This window comes from Colletotrichum acutatum (genome assembly GCF_030867785.1).
Source record: "Colletotrichum acutatum strain CBS 112980 chromosome Unknown BDZ83scaffold_40, whole genome shotgun sequence".
NCBI classification, from domain to species: domain Eukaryota; kingdom Fungi; phylum Ascomycota; class Sordariomycetes; order Glomerellales; family Glomerellaceae; genus Colletotrichum; species Colletotrichum acutatum.
Window position 1 is genome coordinate 202,630 of NW_026849034.1, and position 18,603 is coordinate 221,232.

The 18,603-nt window shown below is 53.2% G+C and overlaps 3 protein-coding genes across 3 annotated transcripts; 1 reads left to right on the top strand and 2 right to left on the bottom strand.

The window, feature by feature from the left end:
• Nucleotides 1-6,440: 6,440 nt before the first annotated feature.
• BDZ83DRAFT_751629 (armadillo-type protein) lies at nucleotides 6,441-10,090 on the bottom strand (the record flags this gene model as incomplete). Its single annotated transcript, XM_060514079.1, has 6 exons — nucleotides 6,441-6,648; nucleotides 6,709-8,780; nucleotides 8,842-9,273; nucleotides 9,330-9,505; nucleotides 9,571-9,790; nucleotides 9,908-10,090. The coding sequence occupies 6 exons, from the start codon at nucleotides 10,088-10,090 to the stop codon at nucleotides 6,441-6,443; spliced, it is 3,291 nt and encodes a 1,096-aa protein (XP_060365639.1).
• A 2,782-nt stretch (nucleotides 10,091-12,872) lies between these two features.
• BDZ83DRAFT_300430 (uncharacterized protein) lies at nucleotides 12,873-15,139 on the top strand. Its single transcript, XM_060502249.1, has 3 exons — nucleotides 12,873-13,506; nucleotides 13,565-14,031; nucleotides 14,083-15,139. The coding sequence occupies exons 1-3, from the start codon at nucleotides 13,147-13,149 to the stop codon at nucleotides 14,726-14,728; spliced, it is 1,473 nt and encodes a 490-aa protein (XP_060365640.1). The 5' UTR covers nucleotides 12,873-13,146; the 3' UTR covers nucleotides 14,729-15,139.
• Nucleotides 15,140-15,849: 710 nt separating this feature from the next.
• Nucleotides 15,850-16,762, bottom strand: BDZ83DRAFT_619308 (CFEM domain-containing protein). The gene is made up of 4 exons (XM_060508114.1): nucleotides 16,543-16,762; nucleotides 16,347-16,417; nucleotides 16,213-16,275; nucleotides 15,850-16,109 (listed from the first exon to the last, which is right to left on the bottom strand). The coding sequence occupies exons 1-4, from the start codon at nucleotides 16,621-16,623 to the stop codon at nucleotides 16,052-16,054; spliced, it is 273 nt and encodes a 90-aa protein (XP_060365641.1). The 5' UTR covers nucleotides 16,624-16,762; the 3' UTR covers nucleotides 15,850-16,051.
• Nucleotides 16,763-18,603: the final 1,841 nt, after the last annotated feature.

Genomic DNA, 18,603 nt, shown 5'->3' on the forward strand with positions numbered 1-18,603 from the left:
GGCGATCGCATCGGTGTCCCAAGGACCTTGTCGTTGATGGTGAGCCGGTCGTCGTGTCGTGTCGTATCAGTCGATGGTGGTGGTGAGGTGCAAGAAGTCGTCGAGTCGCAACCAGTGGGTGGTTCGTTCAGCCGTCCAACTTGTACTTTTCTCTCCCGAGGCGCCGGCTTAAATAGTGCCACCGGTGCATACGGTCGGGGGTGCGATATCGCGTCACAATCCTCGGCCTCCTGTCATGGACCAGTACACGGATTGTAGGAGTTGTGAGGGGGAGGCTGTCGTGTGCTGCGGGAAAAGTAGGTTAGGGTCCCGGCAATTCAACGTCGGCCAGATGAGTATCGGTGGTCTGGTTTTCGGGGTTGGCGAAGAGCGGGATAATGGCGTCGAGCGCGGTGGCCGCTTGGTTTTGGCGAGGCAGAAATGCGGTACGCTGCGCGGCGGCGGGGGATGTCGTCGGGGTGTTGCTGATGTCGAGTCTTGTCGTGTCGAAGAATTGGGCGTCGGTGGATTCGGAGGCCGGCCGTGGTGGGAGCAGATGTGAGAAACAGTCGTGGGAGGACCCAGGTTGGCTTTGTTGCGGGGAGGGAAGATGGAGTTTGATGGACGTTCTCGGTGGTTGATTCCAGTGTGCCCAGTCACCCACCTGGCAGTTCACAGTACGCAGTACGCAGTAAGTAACTATGTAACTATGTACTCCGTACCTTACGTAGTGGTGGACGGACAGGCGAAGGGGGGAAGAGACGTGATTGGGGGCGGCATGGCAGCAGGGCCCACGGCTCGGCGGCTGATGTATTGCCATGTTCTTCTCATGGTACAAGAAGTCCGATAGGTACCTAATTGCGCCCGAGAGATACTTGGCTTTGCCTTGCTATCCGCTTACCTTACCTTGGACGTGGGCGGGCAGCATTAAGGGCGAAAGAGCGGACAGTCACGGTCGCTTCCATCATTTGAGAGCCCGGTGCGCTGGAGTGGACCGGGGATGCTGGGTGCCACTGCCTATTTCCTTGCGGATACTTCCCAGGTTGGGTTTACATTGAAAAGACTCGGCGCGTTTGGGTAGCGACGGACGAGGACTGGGACGGGGACTGGGACGGGGAGGAAACGAGACGAGAGGTCCCTGGCACCTGGGAGCCGTCTACCCTACCACCCTTCCTTCAATAGTGCCCGTGCTGATCCGGCATGTTTTGGCGGCGGGAGGTTGCCTGCCCTGCGCCAAATGTGCCTATGTGCCTAGGTATTCCTGAATCCTCTTTGACTGAGAAGTGAGGTATCCCCCACCGCCGGAGGAAGACCACCGAGACAGGGCATGCCGGCCATGGGATCTTCGGCATGGCACATCGTTTCTAAGGTTGTACGACCCCAGGCCCCGTTCTCTGTCCTTCTCCTCGGTTCTTGGACTTCACCGTATCCGTAATAAGGTACTACCTTGGTTTCACCGGGTATGTGATGGTGATGGGCCATCATGCTCTAGACAGGTTTGACAGGGTGAAAACGACCTGGTTGTTTCTATACAATTGCAATAGTGTAAGCAGCCTTTTATGCAGGAAATCAATCAACACGGTATGAGGTGAATGGCTATTCTGGAGAACTGCCCTACCCGGAAGTTCGGAGCCGCCAGAAAGAAACCAGAGGAGAAGAAGACCCAAATAACCCCATGTGACAGGAATGGTGTGCCGAGCGATATGCCCTACGTGACTGCGTCCGGATCAGAGCCGGTGGGAGAGATTTGATAAGCATGGATTGCGCGTGGCAGCACCATGCTGAGTGAAGTCAGAGACTGTCTGAAGTTTGAAGACTGCGGCTAGCTGAGGTGTTCAAGACAAATTGAAAGGAAATAGGCCGGTCAAGAAGCTGCGATCCGTCGTGGATCTGTGGTGTTCCGATTTCTCGGCCGTGGCAGGAGTTGGGTGGAATGTTGAAGATGCTGCCCGTGGCTGACGGGACGCGGGTAGGTGTCCGTACCTTAGTTTTGGTGCATGGCATGCAGCATCTCGTGGAAACAGGGCATCCCCCCACCTGGGTCATTGGGCTTGCTGAGTGAGTGAATGAGTGAGGAGGTCTAGTAGTGTAAGGCGCAAGGCTTGGTTTGTTCCTCTTTCTTGCCTATGAGAATGCGCCGACTGTAAGCCCCCATGGCCCCCAAGGCTTCTCCCAAGAATCCCCAACACTCAAGAGGTGCGTTTGAAGAATGCCAGCAGCAAATGGAATGGTAAAGTATGTGCCCGCCATGCCACAAGATAACGCCAATCGTGCTCGAGAGAAACCTCTTTCGTCATCATTTGGGGGTGCTGGGTGTGGCTACACGCAATATACATTACTTTATGTATTGCCCTGGACCAATGTGTAGGCTGTCTGGATGTACCCCTCGAGTGGAGAGGGATAACCCCACCCTTGCATTCAGACTGGACGCTGAATGGAGGGAGAAGCGACAGAAGGAGGATACGTACTTTGTACCTGTCTTGATTCCATGTTCCTGCAACCAATAAACGGACCGCCACACTTTCCCATGTCTTTTCCACGATTTCGACAGATGAGCAAAAGTAGGTAGTGCCATCCAACCTGGCCAACTTGCATCTACACCGCATATCGACTTGTTGGAATCATACTACTTACTTTTGTCTGCCATCTGTCCCTCGACCAAGTACTGCCAAATGTTATTTGATCATTCAAGCGGTGCCTTACCATCATCCAGAGACTGAAAACGGTACTCACGTACGCAGCACCATACAAGCAGGGATGGGCTTGCGAGCAGGACAAGCACGGACAGAGTTGACTTTTCCCCAGCAGAAATCCATTTCGTCATTTCTCCTGGGGCCTTGCCGCCTTGGACAGCCTTAGATTGACCCGACACTCACACACGGAACGCCAGACCAACCCAAACAGCTGCAGCACCAACTCCCCACTGAAAGTCTAGTCTCCTACCCCCTTCCTTCCCTTGACACCCTTGGTTTCTGACGTGCTCACCTCCAACACACCAACAACACTCTCGTACCGCACTCATACCTTGCAGTTCTTGACTACCTTACTTTGGTTACAAACAGGTCAACTGCACCCAAGCTCGAGCAGCAAAACGAACTGTTGGTCCCATCCCATCTTTCTCTCCCGCCAACTACGGCACCACTTGCTGCAGTAGCACAGCAGGAAACCTATTAAGGAAACCAATTATGTGAGGAGAGAACGTGAGCAAAGTGCATTCCCCATTTCATCTCCCCTAGCGTAGGTAAAGACTGCACACCTAGGCACCATGGCACCTAGGGTTTCTCCCATTCACCATTTCTAAATATGCATCGACACCATCTCCCATCCATCCACTTTCGATTTCCCATGTCATCGGCGATCGACCCTCTCTGGCACTCTGCCACGCGCCCTCGATCACTCCCTACCCGCACACAGCAAAAAGACCATTAATCCTTTCGCATCGCCGAGACTGGGAAAGAAATCCAGGCAGGCCTGAGCAGCGGCCCGAACCTGGGTTAACCACAAACATCCTGCAGCCAATGCCACCGCCCGCCCGCTCGTCTCACACAACAAACCTTCGTGATGCTTATTCACGATCTACCCGTCGTGCCCTCCGCCGTAAAGATCGCTGACAAGGCCCCTGACTCGGCGGCAGCCACTTGGCCAGCCAGCCAGCCAGCCAGCCAGCCAGCCCCCCTCGGCAGCAGCCTCGTTCTAACCCCAAAGCTGAGATGTGCCCCAAACTCTCTGTCTACCTACCTAACCTTACGTGCTCACACGATACCTAGTTTTGCCTCTTTCCTGACTGAACCTATCCTGCCGTGCCTGCCCGCGTTTCGGCGCCACATGAGACCTCAGCCAACCGCCACAAGCACCACACTCAACAGCGCACCTGTGGTCTGCCATGTGACTCTCGCCCACCAGAATAGCCCCGAAAGCAGTAAAGATCAGCAAAAGAATGGCATACCTTGACGATATATGTTGCTAGTTATGCTAGAAGAGACGTCTCCTCATCATCCACAGACTCGAATTTTGGTCGCGTTGCCAAAGTCATGCGCAGAAGAGCTTTACCTCTTGCATTCATTGAAGCATGAGACAGAACCATCGCCATTTACGTCGTAGTAACCTGAGCCTCGTAAACGGATGCGAATCCGACTGTACTTCTCCTTGCAGCGAGCTGAGGCTACCAGCACGCGTACTTGAAGATAACGTAACGGGCATGCATCACTAGCACCTCCCCGTCCGTTTTTGAACACCACCCGCAAAACCTGACGTGCCCTGTCCCTCTAGCTAGTTAGCAGACCACATCTTGAATCAAAGTGCGCTTTCCGATGGTGTCGACGAAAAACCTCGGGGATCACAATGCAAGAGAACCGTTGATGAGCAACACAACAGCATCTCGCACAACAACGATTCCTTAGTAGAGATCCGTAGGCCGGATATGATCCGAATATACCTAGTCATCTTTAAAAATCGAAAGCTCGGGGCATGCGAGATGCGTGTCTCTGTGTCTCTGTGTCTCTGTACGACGAACAAGCAATCAATCTCCCGAGTAACCGTGTCACACAGATCCCCATACCCAGCATGGCATTCTCACAATCGATGCAGAAGAGAAGAAAGAACGCGGTAACACCAGAATAATGCTTTCTTGTCCCCCTCCTCCACTCCTCCGCCTCCCCGCCGCCATCCCTTACGATGGGAGTACGAAGAAGAAGAAACAGAAGGACCTTATCCGACTCCCGGTCCGACTTGTACTTTGGACCTTTGAGGTTGACTTCCGAGATTCTAAGACTTGTCAAACATCTCACTAGGGAACCGGGCCAACCAAAATCGACTCGTAGCTAAGTAAGAAGAGAAAATCTCTCCCAGATATCGGCCAGTGGCTTTCTCTACCATCTAGGTGTAGGAACCTCAGGTGCAAGTCAAGCGAGGTCCGGGGTGTAAGTCTGAACCACCCACCCCGCCATATCCGATTTCCACACACCTTTCGGTCCAGTAAGGAGGGGTGGCGAACAGCCATGGCAATCCCATTTGCCCATATTGAATTCTCCATGACTTGCCTTTTTTTGTTTTCTTTTTTCTTGCTGAAGGAATTCATCAGTCAACCAATCAGCTTTACCAAAACTGTTGCCCTCCAAGCAACATCGTAACCCACCAATAAACCCGGCTACCACTGACCAAGCAAAACTCCAAAAATGAAAACATACAACACCAGGTATTCGCTGATCGTCACCGACTCAACTACTAATCTGGCCCTCATCGGCTTGTCTATGGGAGAGCGGACGGGATCCCGAATTCTCCGATGGGTGTGGTCGTATGTGCTTGTTTGCAGATGGAAATCCTATTATATCGGGTGCGAGTGAGGGAATGGGGAGGAGGGCTTTGGTCTGGGACAGGAGAAAAGGTCAGAATACCGGGAAAGAGTAGAATAGAAGCAAAGTCTGAAGGCTGGCCGCGAAGAGTAGGGTGACTCATTCACACTTCGTCCGTAAGGTCCTCAGAACGCTTAAAATCAAACAAAAAATGGTTCGACAAGGTACGCCCCATCTCAGCTACGCCAAGCTCAGCACGTGAAAAAAAGACGCCATTCATTCCATAACCACGTTCCCATTCGAGCTTCCTAGCTCTAGATCCATCTCCAGCCTCAAAAGGATATGCCCGAGAAGGCAATAAAAGCATCCAGGATCGTACACAAGTCCACAAACCACCTGGGCCGAGAAAGCTGAAGACGAGACCCCTCCAAACAAGTACGTCACCCAAGGCGTTGGGGCGTCAGGCGTTGCCGCTACGTTTCTTTCGAGATTGCCATTTCCGGTGCTCAGCTCGTTCAGCCTGCTTCGGACTTTTCTCTACCAACGCCAGTGTACTGGGTCTGACAGACATGGTGGGGAAGGCGAAGATAGTACGGGTGATGCCAAAGAAGGACGTCTCTTTCATCGAACCCCGTCGTCTTTCGTTATTAACGTCACTCCGCCGTTCCTTCCCGGTGATACCTCACGATAAAGTAAACACCAACACCTCCTTGTTCAGGTAAACGCGAATTCGTCTTATTTCGAGCCAAACTTCCAATCATTGGGCATATCTCATCTGCGTGAATTTCTATTCGTAAAACAACCACCCCTCTCTATATCATCATATTGCCATCACTTATGGCACCGCTGAAGAGGGGACTGCTTGATGATAAAACCGGGGGTACTGTAGAACTGAACCCCCTTACAATAGTGTCCACCCCGCGCTGTATCCTCTTGTTTTTGCCACCGAAATCGCCCCACGCCGGACCTTGGCTCCGAGTCTGCTTCAGCAGCTATCCAAGCCCAGCGCTGTTTCTCGTGCCTCATAGGCCCTCCCTCGACCGCTCGGTGCTTGTGGTATCATCGACTGCTTCTCTTCTAGTACAGCGGTCCGCGGCGTCCTCAGCGTGTCTTCTTCGTTGCGGGTGTGTGCAACACGTCATCCCAGTATTTCATGCGCAAGCTCATCTCCTAAGAAAAGTACGAGGTGATCGCTCTTTGAGATTCGGGCGAGAACTGCTGAAGCAGCGGTGTAGGGTCCACGCCTGCCTGGGACAGAAGAGCCTTGATGGCGAGTACTACGCGGCTTGCAGTCTGTCCTGCCAAGGAGTCTGCCTCCAGAGCCTGTGCAGTGAGCACAAAGATCTTACCAGCCTGGCCAACAACAGCCGGATGTTGCCTGAATTCATGAATTAGCATCAGTCATATTTGACTACCCTCGTCTTGGAAATATACTCACTTGTCAATCAATTCTGCCAGGTAGGCGTAGGCGTAGGGCGCGGCCTCCTCGTCATTTGTGACGGGAAGGGTCTCGATCCACTGAGCCACGATATTGTTAGGGTCCTGAACTGAGCCGGCGTTGAAGTGAAGAATCTTGGCAATGGCAGCACAAGCATTCTCCGTTGCGTAGACGTTGTCCTCGCTCCGCGCCTCGGGAACCTGCGTCACTTGGAAGAGGAAAGGCAGAGCGCCTCCCAAAAACTGAGCCCAAGGAAGACCTCCACGGTGGGCAGCCACACCAATACCGTAGGCCGCGGCCTGGCGGATGGCGGGCGATGAGTCCCTGCAGCCATCAACCAGGGGCTGGGTGATGAGGTTGGCGTACTTTTGGCTTTCGGTACCGCAGTACTCCAGCACATCGTCCATAATGCAGAGACCCCATTGGCGCTGGGTAGGGTCTTCTGACTTGAGGAAGCCCTCGTAAGTGGGAAGCAGGCGCTCCCATGATGGGAGGAAAGCGGCACCGTGGTTCTTGAAAATGGCATGGAAGGCCTTGTTCATATCAGACAGGAGTGTCTGGTCGTCTTCGATGGCCAACAAAACGTCCTCGGCTTCGTCTTCCGCATCCTCGACCGGAAGGCCCTCCTTGTCCTCGAGACGCTGAGCAACACGGTCCTTGTAGTCTTCGATGGCAGAGTGGACTGAGTCAATGAAGCGAGAGAGGTGGTCGGCGGTGAGGCACTCCTTGCCAACGACTTCGACAGACTCGTAGAAGCACTGGTACATCTCTGCGAGAGTATCAATCGCAGGTTCCGCGGTCAACACCTCGAGAAGCTTATCCACAGTCGCAGCCCAGAGCCCGGCGAGCTCGTTTGATGGGCTACCGTACGTCTTTTTGTAGGAGCTCAGAAGCTGAGGCACCAACTTGGCCGAGATGAATCTGACGGGGTCGTGGAAGAAGAAGGCCAGACCAGGGAGGGCAATCTTCTCCATAATCTCGGCCACGTAAGGGGCGAAGCTTCCCTCGAGTACCTGAGCGTACACAACAAGCAGCTCAATGGCCATGTTCTTGTCCTCCATCGTGCTAGTCCGGATTCCAATCATCTTGCCCTTGAGAGGGACAAGTTCCCAACCTTCCTCCTGCTGGATCTGCTCGACCTGATCGTCGTCGTCCAGGAGCTGGATGTCGGCCTTGGCGCTGGCGAGCTCGAGAAGAGGTGGCATGACGTTGGGCAGGAAGGGAAGGAACTCCTGGCCGAGGACTCTGCACATACGTCCCCAGCAGTGCATCAGATATTGCGCCTGAGGGTCATCAGGATCGGTGATGTTTTGCTGAATGGAGGCAAGGAGCTGGACAAGAGTCATGGCATCTTGGCCAAGTCTTTCCTTGCCAACAGCCAGGGCGATCAGCGTAGCGCACTCCATAGCCTTGGCGCGGAGAAGGCGGAACTCCTTGTCGTTTTCTCTCTGCAAAACACTGACCAACAGAGGCATGAGGGTATCGTAGTACTTGGAGAAGGCAGCCTCGGCAGCATCGGCGATAGTGGCGATGGTCGACAAAGCCTGCTCCTGGACGTAGCGCTTCTCGTTCTGGAGCAACTGGAAGAGGTGAGACAGAAGCTCATCGAGGTAGGGCTCCAGAATGGACTTTTCGGCCTCCTCGCAGAAGTTGACGAGGGCAGCAGCAGCGTGCGACTTGACACGAGCCTCAGGAGAGTCGAGGACCGGAATGATGGCCTTGAGAACACGATCGTAGTAGTCGGTCTGCATCTTGGGCGCGAAATCGGTGCTCATCTGGCCAAGAGCATTACAACCAGCCCAGCGCACACGGGGATGCGGGTCCTTGAGCGCAGGAACAACCAAGTCGAGAACCTGGCTGAGCTCACCGATCATGAGCTCCCGGCAGCCTTCAGAGATGGCGGAAATAGCCATCAGAGCTGCGTGCCTGTCTCTCCAGGCCATGGAGGTCATCATGCGGGGCAGCCAGTTGAAGGTCGGTGCCAGGATGGTCTGGCCGCCAAGCTTGTTGGCGAGTCTGTCCATGCACTGCTCTCCAGCGACGTGGTTCTGGTCGCTTTCCTCTTGGTCCAGCTATAGAAGTGTTAGTACTCCAATGATGAAAATTTCAGACAGTCCAAAAAGTGTCACTCACATCGTCAGATGACAGCCACTCAGCCGCATCGTCATCGTCCTCGCCGAGGTCAGTCATGAGGCTGAGGCACTGGGTGATCATATCGTTTGTGTAGGTCTCGTCCTTGCGGCACAGCGACGGTGCGTAGTCGGCAAAAGTAGCCATCAACTCGAGAGCGTTTTGGCGGCAAAGATTATCAAGCTCCTTGTCCTGGATGACGGAAATGCTGAATTTGACCAAGTTGCCGAAAAGAGGCTTGAACATCTTGGGCGCGGTCTCGGCCATGTCAATCAGAGCGACAAGGGCGCTGCTAAGGTCCTCAGAGTCGTGGCTCTCCTTGATAGGCGGCATGATGTTGAGAACATCGGTAATAAGAGGGTAGTACTTGGGCTGCGCCTTCTTTCCCAAGCTCCTGAAGAAGGCCGCAAACGCCTCCATGGCGGCCAGGCGCACCTTGATGAAAGTCAGCCGGTTTGATATCGATGGCAAACGGATCGAAATTCTCCTACCTGAACGGAATCGTCTTTGAAGCCCTTCTGGAAGGCCTGGATAACGGTGTCCTCGTGCTGCTTCTCGATAATACCCGGCGTCGTGGCAAAGACGCGGAACGCCGTCTCTCTCTTCTCGGCGTCGGGCGCTATGCTAAGCTGGAAGAGACCGCCCAGCAGCTCGGGCCAGGAATCATCTGCCATGGTGTTAGGCTCAGAACGTCCCAAAGCATGTGGAAGCAGAATGTGTGTGTCGACGTACTGTTTTCGGTGTATTGCCTCGCGACTTCAGCGACAGCGTCACTGATCTTGTTTCTCACGGCACGCTGGAAGTCACCGCCGAGGCTCTCGAGAAGCTTCTGGCGGATGACGGCAGCCTGGTCCTGAGACAAGGACAAAAACATATCAACCAGCTCGCCGCGGTCATTCTTGCGGCTCTTGGAGGCGATTCTTCGGAAAATAACGGCGGCAAAGGAGCGTATCTGGTAAGCAAGGTGGCGCGGTTAGCTGGAGGTCAGAAGAACGTTTGTGTTTACATGCGTAGGAACGGCGAGGGAAGGTAGAGGCGGATGCGTGAGGTGCAGGGTGGAAGAGCGTACCGAAGCATCAGAACCGACTTGAACCTGCTCAGCGAGGCCCATCAACAAAACCTCGGGTCGGGTGGCGGTCCAGTTATTTTGAAGGTGGTCTTCGGCCTGCGATCGAACCGAGTTGTCTGGGGATTGGAGAGCTTGCAGCAGCTGCGAGAGCTCTGCGTGGACGTCTGGGGGGAGGACAGACATATTTGCGACTGAGACGGGAGAGGGTGAGGGTGGTTGGTAGTCGAGTCGTCTGCTGGTGGTTTTGCAGATTAATTAATTACCAGCCCCAAGACAGCGCAGCCGGGGCGGTGTGAGGTTGTCGAGGGCGCAAAGCTTGTCGAAAAAAGAGGTAGGGTATACGCGGGGGAGAGGCGGATAAGAGTCGGCGTCGGGTTATGTTTTGTTCTGAGGGGTACTTTTTTACCCTTTTCGGTGGCCCAATGTCTCTGGACCTTAATTTTTTCCCAGTCTTGGTGCGCCAAAGTAAGCGAACGCGTGTCGGACGAGGATAGGGAGGAGGGCGGGTATATGCAGTCGTCTTCTGGAAGAAGGGACTGATCGCAACGAGTTTTCGTGTGCTTCAAGAGGCACGGTTCGGGTGGTGGAGGGAGGTTTTTTTTTTTTTGGGTCGAAAGGGAAGAGAAAAAAAACAAAGGACCATGCGGGAGTCAAAAAAGTGAGGCAGCAAGCCCGCGATGGTGAGGGACCAGGACTGGGGGGTCTTCTTCGGGTCTTCTTGTCGTGGAGGGGAAACCTGCAAAAAATGACAATAATTTTGGCAGGTTTTTGGCGGGGCTGTTGCTCAAAGGTGGGCTCCACCTGTACGTCCCTCCCGCCCGGCGTCCGTGGTCACTTTACCTGCCTTACATAGTAGGTACCTAGTTTATTGAGGTGGTGTTGCGACGAGATTTGTACCCGTGGTGCCGTGGTGGTATGTACGAGGCAGCATTATTAGCAACTCAAGGCACGAAAACGCGCTGTCCCTGGGCTGTCGGTGGTCTGCCCGCCCCTGGCCCCAGCTTGAGGAGGGGGAGGAGGGGTGACGGATGGGAGGGGTTCTGCTGTGTAAGTGCCAACGGTACCTTACGGAGTAGGTACATCGTCACATCCCCATCCTGTGTACGTATTGAATAATTTGTTAGTGACTTGGACTTTTGACTGGCTGTGGTTGCATGTGAAGACTGGTCTCCACTGACAGGGTCAACGTTTGATCAAGGTTCCCTCCAATGCACAGGCACGCAGACGGGCAGTGAGAGAAAGAGAGAGAGAGAGAGCAACGCTCGTCAACTTCTTTCCAGGCCGTCGGTTACCAAGGAACCCGTTGGCTGGTATGCCCCAAAATGCCAAAACTCTACCCAAGAGACATAGTGACGATACAATCCCAAAAGGACAATGTCTAAATTTTGTCATCTGACAATTAACACTACGTTGATTACAGTGATAGGTATCCAATCGAACCAACTCGCCCACCAACTACCAAACGCAATCAGTAGTATCAAAGCATCTCAGCCAAACGATAAGATGGAATCCGGCCACGGTAATGGAATGTGTGGGGGGAAAACATGAGAGGAAAAATCTCTGCCGAGGAAATCACAAAAAGAAAGAAAAGCCTGCTGGCAAGCTTCACCATGTCAAGATGTGTTGCATGAAGCCGAGAAGCTCTCACAAGCAAGGAGCTTCCTATCTTGAGGCACTCACATTTTCGTCCAAGCTTCCGGCTGCCCTAGTATAAAAGACGAGGGAAAATGGCTGTACAGGCCGTATTGCGGACAAGGCCCTTTGTTTCTACCGTTGTGCCTGCCATCCTACGTCCCGGAGGTAGGCTTGGACACATTTCTCTAGTCACAGATGAGGCGATGCATCAAGGGACGGCCCTTTCTCAGGCTAAAAGTCAAGACGGTACGGCGAAATGTCCGGCCACATACAATGTACAAAGCCCGTCTGAATGGCAAGGCTCAGGCACAAATCGAATAGTAAACGACTGGTTGCAATGGTGCTGGAGATGCACAAGGGTGCTGCAGGTGGCTGCCGACAAGAAAGAGACGAAAAGGGGAATGGATCTTGCATGGAATTCTTCATCTGCCCTATTGACCACATCCCATGGGTGATGAACGTTGGCCGAGACCAAATCCCAACTTTCCTATATCTAATATAGGTATACACCAGTCTGACATGATTAAGGTAGAATGTATCTAGATACCGTAGGTATGTATTTGACCGAAGTATGCGGAAGGGGAGGTTATCTGGCTTATGGGGTATGTGAAGAAGACGTAACCAATGAGAACCCGGTCTGCCAACATACCTGTCGAAGGAGGGGTAACGGACAGATTCCTTGCCTACCTTACACTTGCAGTGTAGACAACCTCAGTCCATTCCAACGTCCAGCACCCAAAAACTCCCCGCCGGCGCTGTTTCTATCCCTGGGGTTACGTCTCCGGGGTACGCAACCTCGCCGTGTCGTGGCTAAGTTTTACCACCGTCCTCCGTAGCGCCTGTCATGATGCTTCACTCACCTTACCTTAGGCAAAGGCAACTACCTTAGGGAGGTACCTAGCTAAGGTACCTAAGGTAAGGTCCAGTAGCTGCAACCCCTCATCTTGCTTCTTTTCTTTTCTCCCTTTCCCCGCCTCAGTCTGGTCGTCGGCGTTGGTGGTCGTTGCCAGAACTCTCTTCAGACCTTTTACACATAGTTCAAACCACACTGTCATCTCGCTGCTCCATCATCCCGGCATCGCGACGTTCGAAAACTTCAGCGTCTTCTGCACGAGTCAAATCACGTTTTAACCAATAAAGTACCATATCCAAGAGAGCCGTGGAACACCCCGTAGAAAGCGCACGTCAAGTTCGCCTCCCCTGCCACCTTGGGATCCGTCAGATCACTGGAGCCCCTCAATTGCGATCCATAGCTCTACGTAAGGCGGTGCAGCTTCCCCGGCCCAGGCTGGGCAACCGTCGCTCTCGGGCGCAATCAGCCGACCGTTGACTTCTTCATCTCTCGGCGCCTCGTCAATAATCCCCTCAGCCACCACAAAAGAAGCGCCTTTTGCAAAGTGAAAAGGCATTACTCATTGAAGAAGACTCACGCTAAGCCGACATCACGAGATCCTGGACAAGCAAGTCACTAAACTGCAGCAACATAGCAAGCCGCCAACCACCATCGAAACCCCGCCCTTGATCGTTCTGCCCATCTTGCTACAACATCCCGAGTAGACCGTCTCGTACTAGGTTGCACCAACATCTCCCGATCGAATTAAGCCATGGACGCAACACCGACGTCCGGGGCGCACAATGACGAAGCCATCATAACCTCACCTCCTGCTGTTCCTCAGCGAACTCCCTCCCAGACGAGTCTGCACAAGACCACCCATGTCCACGCTCATCGTCAGAGCTTTGCCGAGAATCTGAGAAACGCGCCTGGCTCGCCTCGCGCCCAGCGACACCCCTCCTTCACCCAAGCTGCTGTACAGGATCTTCTCAACCACCCACCTGCCGCCAATAAGCACTCGAACCCGCGCTTTGCAGGCCGCGACTGGCGCGATATCTCGGTCAACGAGCTCGTCGCCCAAGATGACTTCAGATGGGTCACTCTGGACACCAGTGTCGAGGAGGCCTCGATGGTGCGTTCTCTCTTCATTTTGTCCAAGTGCTTTGTATCTTGTACTCACGCTGTGGTAGACTCTCGTTAAACACAGCCCGTCCAACGTCGTTCTGATCCGAGAAGATGCATCGTCCAAAACCGCTGTTTCAACCTTTGACTACAATGACCTAAACACATATCTCCTCGTAGTTGTAGGACTCGCCAGGCCCGACGAGGAGCAGGTACCTCTGTACGACGAAATCGTCAACAAGGCCCAGACAGGAGACCGTATAGCCCTACGAGATATCCAGCCGCTTTGCCGCAAGGAGTCACTCGTCACCTTGCCCTTTGATGAGACACTGGAACGAGCCATCGAAGTGTTTGGCAGCGGTATCCACCGCGTTCTAGTCACAAACCCCTCGGGCGACGTCATCGGCATCCTCACTCAGCTCAAGGTTATTGAGTTCTTCTGGAATGAAGGCATCAATTTTCCCGCCATCGACAGATTATACCCCGTCCTGTTGCGCGATCTCGGCATCGGCACACAGCAAATCGTTTCCGTCAAGTGAGAACACGCTCCTCTTGCTAGCTTGCGATATGAACTAATGTTTTGTAGCTCCGACAGTATTCTAGGAGACGCCCTGGCGCTCATGAACGCCGAGGGTCTGACGAGCGTGGCTGTTATTGACAACGGCCACAATGTTGTTGGAAACATCTCCACCGTAGATGTTAAGCATCTGACGAATGCTGCCGACGCGCCCTTGCTTAAGCAGTCTTGCATGCACTTCATCTCCGTCATCCTAGGCGAGCGCGGCGTCGAGCACGGCCGCGACTCTTTCCCGGTCTTCTACGTGAACCCGTACTCGACGCTGGCGCACACTGTAGCAAAGCTGGTGGCAACTCAGTCGCATCGCATGTGGGTTGTTGAATCAGCGTCTCCGTCTCCGTCCGCACCGGCTACTCCCTTGTTGGCGCCCACAACGTCCTCAGTGCTGGTGCCGGGCATTGGTTCCGCGCCTCAGTCGCCTCTCCCGACCCAGGTTTCGCACGTTGTACCTGCCGCGGCCATGCCAGGCGCCCATCTCTCCGGCCGTCTGACCGGTGTCATCTCGCTGACCGACATCTTGAACATGTTTGCAAAGTCGTCGGGACTGCGGCCGTCGGACCCGGGCGAGCAGCGAGCGCGCCGTCGCAGGAGCTCCAGCAGCTCCATGCGGCCGAGTCTCGACTCGTCGAGACCGAGCCTTGACTCACGTCGATGAGGAAGACTTGATCTTTGGCAAATATGGAGCAACAAGGAAATCCTAGAAAGCTTTACATCAGCTTTTAATGACTGGCGTTTATGGGTTCGTCACATGGGGCTTCTGCTCTGGCTAGAGCATGCTTGTGCTCACTTTTCGTGCTTTTTTCTGTTTCCATTAGACGGCCGAAGCTTCAGACGAGATATTCTAGATCACTGTCGATAACAAGCGCTTCCCGCAATATATGTGATCTGAATATTGTTCCAATTTATGCCGCTCATCCGTAATACATGGGATGAATCTTCATCACATGCATGAGCTCCGTACCTATATTGTGTCTGTCGTTCTCTAGGCAAGTGTCCAGACGTTGCCAACGACGTTGTGAAGAGGGCAATCATTCACTGATATCTATACGTTCCACGTGAAGCAATTAGATCATTCGCGTATAGCCACGCAGAGCAGACCATCAGTCTCCAGTCGTCTTCTCAAAATCGTCTTCATATTGGGAATGCGTTCGGCTGGGAAGACCTCTATACTTCTTCAAGTCCCCTTGATCGTGACGTGTCGAAAGATCAAGTGTGTGCCCCAAGATGCTGCCATCAGCGTGCCGGCCTTCTGGATTCCAGATCCAAGCATGATGATCATACCTCCCCTCACCTCAGGAACCGATAACCTGGCATAGGTTACTACATTATCTCACGAATAAACATGCGCCTAAGCAAGTCTCACATTCCAAGAGAGTCAAAGAAAGGGGCCCCGAGAACCCCCACTCTCTTTCATAGCAAGTTCTCAAGCAAGTCGGCCGGATGAAACTAAGTACTGTGTGACACTGAGAAGGGTGCCGAGTGTATCCATCATGGTGAATATGAGGCAGAATACGCATGGGGAAAAAAAAGGACCGAAGAAAAAAACAAGCTATCCATGGCATTATGTAGGACCGTGAGCCAACATACAACCTCTAGCTAATGAAAGCCAGAATTATACCGCTCGGCCATCGACTACAACGGACGACGCTTGTTGAAAAGCAGTCCCACTTTGCGTGCCTATGAAGGCATTCCCCCTGCCACCCCAACCCTCGATACACCGGCCATGCAGATCCAGCTTTTCATGCCTCACAGTCAATGAGAGTGAAAGGATATTTTCTAGCAATGATTTTTCTCATTTTACGTCGTATATATGTACTAAGTTGGAGTTGTGGTCCACACACTGAATATGTACACTTCACACAACAAAAACTTCCCCCCTACCTCCCCCATCTCCCTTACACTCATCAACTCCTCCACGTCGGATTTAAGCCGTGACCAGCTTCAGAGAGTGGGATTTTTTTCGAGTCGAGTTCACACTCTAGATGGGAACACCAGCAGCGGCGCAGGTGTTCTGGGCCCAGGTAGAGGCAGCAAGACTAGGAGCCCAAAAGTCAGTATTTGGAAATGCTTGATTGACCCCCCCCCCCCTCCTCCATTCGGGAAGAGAGAGGCAGAGAGAGTGATAGAATGTCCACTTACGCGTCGGAAAGCTGGCAAGCACCTAGGACGCAGGTGGTCACGGCGCTGTTGTACGCGGCGGAACTAGATGGTATCCAGCACATATCAGTCAATGGGCCTCGTGAAGGGGTCCCAAACAGGGGGCAAGAACTCACGCGCAGATGCAGGCGAAGTCGGTCTGGTCAGTACAACCCGAGATGGGGAAGTTGTCGACGAAGCAGGGGCGCTAGATATCGAGGATTTTTCTTGTCAGCCACATGGTTCGAAACTTGGAAGCACCAGGAGTCGTTTATCTATCTGGAGGTAGACGAGCGAGGAGGACTGGAAGATGTGAGGTGAGGTGTTTCATACCGCGCAGTCGGGGAGGAGGGAAAGGTCCTGGGCAGCGACGAGGCTGGCGAAGAAGGCGACGGCGACGGTGGTGAACTGCATGTTGACTGGTTGATCTAAGGTGGGATTGGTTGTAAGTTTGTTTTTGGTAGTGATCTGAGAGTTGCTGATGTTGTGCAATTGGAAGGGTTGATCACGACATCTGGGGATGATGATTGGGTTTATATAGATTGTTCTTCGTCCTCCTCTTGTCTGATTATCCTTCACTCTTTTAACTTACATTACATCGATACCTTGCCAACGTCAGGAGCCCATCATGGTCCTCTACCCCGCAAACTACCACCCACATTCTTCCTTTCCCATATTTTTCGATGTTTCTCGCCTTGCTTACAGTCAGAAGTGCAGTACGATTGGAATCACCCCCAAATTTTCACATGATGCCGAAGTACAGCAACAAGAAGCACGAAGCTCCAAGCGGGGTCGGCCGTTGAGGGCAAGCGAGGAGGCTTTCGCCAAGATGGTTCATCGCGGCATTGGAAAGCAACCCCAGACGGATGTGACGTCCCCCAAAGGGAACTGGCCAACATCGGCGACTTTGCCGGATGGAGAACTCACGGGGAGACAGACGTTTGGAGGTTGAAAAAACTTGATTCAGATGATGTGGCTGTACGTAAGTCTGTTTACCTCAGCAAGGGGGTTGAAGAGTGATGGAGGGCATCATGCTGACTTGGACCACATCAAACCAAGGATGAACCCCCCTCGAAGTTGGGCTTGGAGATGTCCAACTGGACATTTCTTCATGGGACCAAAGCATGAGACGAACCTCTAGATGGTAACGGACAGCCTCCGCTGGCAATGCCTTGTACCATTGACCGGCTCCGACATACGCTTCCGCCTAGACTAGTCACTTGCAACGGCGGAGAGCTTTTCAGCCGTTACAATATCGTGCCAAGACCTAGTCGATTAACACGAGCACATATAACGCCAAAAACCTCCCAAAGTTCCCTCCGCTCTGGCCCGCAAAATTTCGGCCGATCACAAGGCCAACTCGGACATGGAGGCATCTCGACCGATGTGACATTGGCTTAGAGTTGCGGGGAAGCTTGTAAGTAGGCCTATCCTTCACTTCCCAGCCGCATGTCTAGCCAGGCGATGAGAGGACGAGGGCGGTTCATCTCACGTAACCGTCCGTATGACAACTGAAAACACCCACGTCACTTCCATGAGATCCCTCTCAAAAATTTGGCCAGGCACGGCACGGCGCAGCGGTTGCTGGGTGATCGGCTCTGCTAGGAACCTGGATAGGGAGGTGGTCTCTCCCCAAACCCCGCTTGTGGACTGCTGCAAATCCGGGGATTGCGGGGCGGGCGGGGGTGGTATTCAGTCCAAGTTATTCCGGGGGAGTGTGAGGTTACATTCGGAGGTCAGTCAGGGTGTGGCCAAGGACGAGTTCCTGCATCGGGGGAAGCATCGGGGACGGGGAGGAGTTCGAGACGCCGCCGCCTGCGCCTCTGCGGGTAAGAAGATGATTCAAGTGAGAGTGGCTTGCCGAGGCGAGGCGTCATGTTAGAAGATGGATGGAAATGGCTTCTGATAATGTAACTTTGAACCATGGGACTGACTGACTGCTCGCTATACAATTTTCGAATAAGCCGAGATGAGTTGTCTTTAGACGACAAACCAGGGGCAAAGAAAGGTGTTTAGAGCTCGGAGTAATGTCAAATTCATCACTAGTCGGACAAGGCTTCCCCGCGCCGGCACTTCAATGCCGCTTTTGGCATCTGAGATTGCAATTGCAGGGGCTGGGGTTTAAATGACGGCTTGAAGTGTTTACGAGTGGATGAATGACATCTTGTTTTTATTGAGGTTAAGCTGACGGGCCCTCGCAGAAAGTCCGAACAGAACGGAAGTGATATTTTGATGCAAGGACGATCGTTGTACATACATCTCAGTTTCAGCATAGCAGACACAATGATGCCAGGAACATGAAGTCATGAGCAACGAATATGTCAAAAAACAGACAGATATGCTAGATCTAAAGATGAAGGCGGTACTAAGTAAGGGGAAACAAAAGCCAAAAGA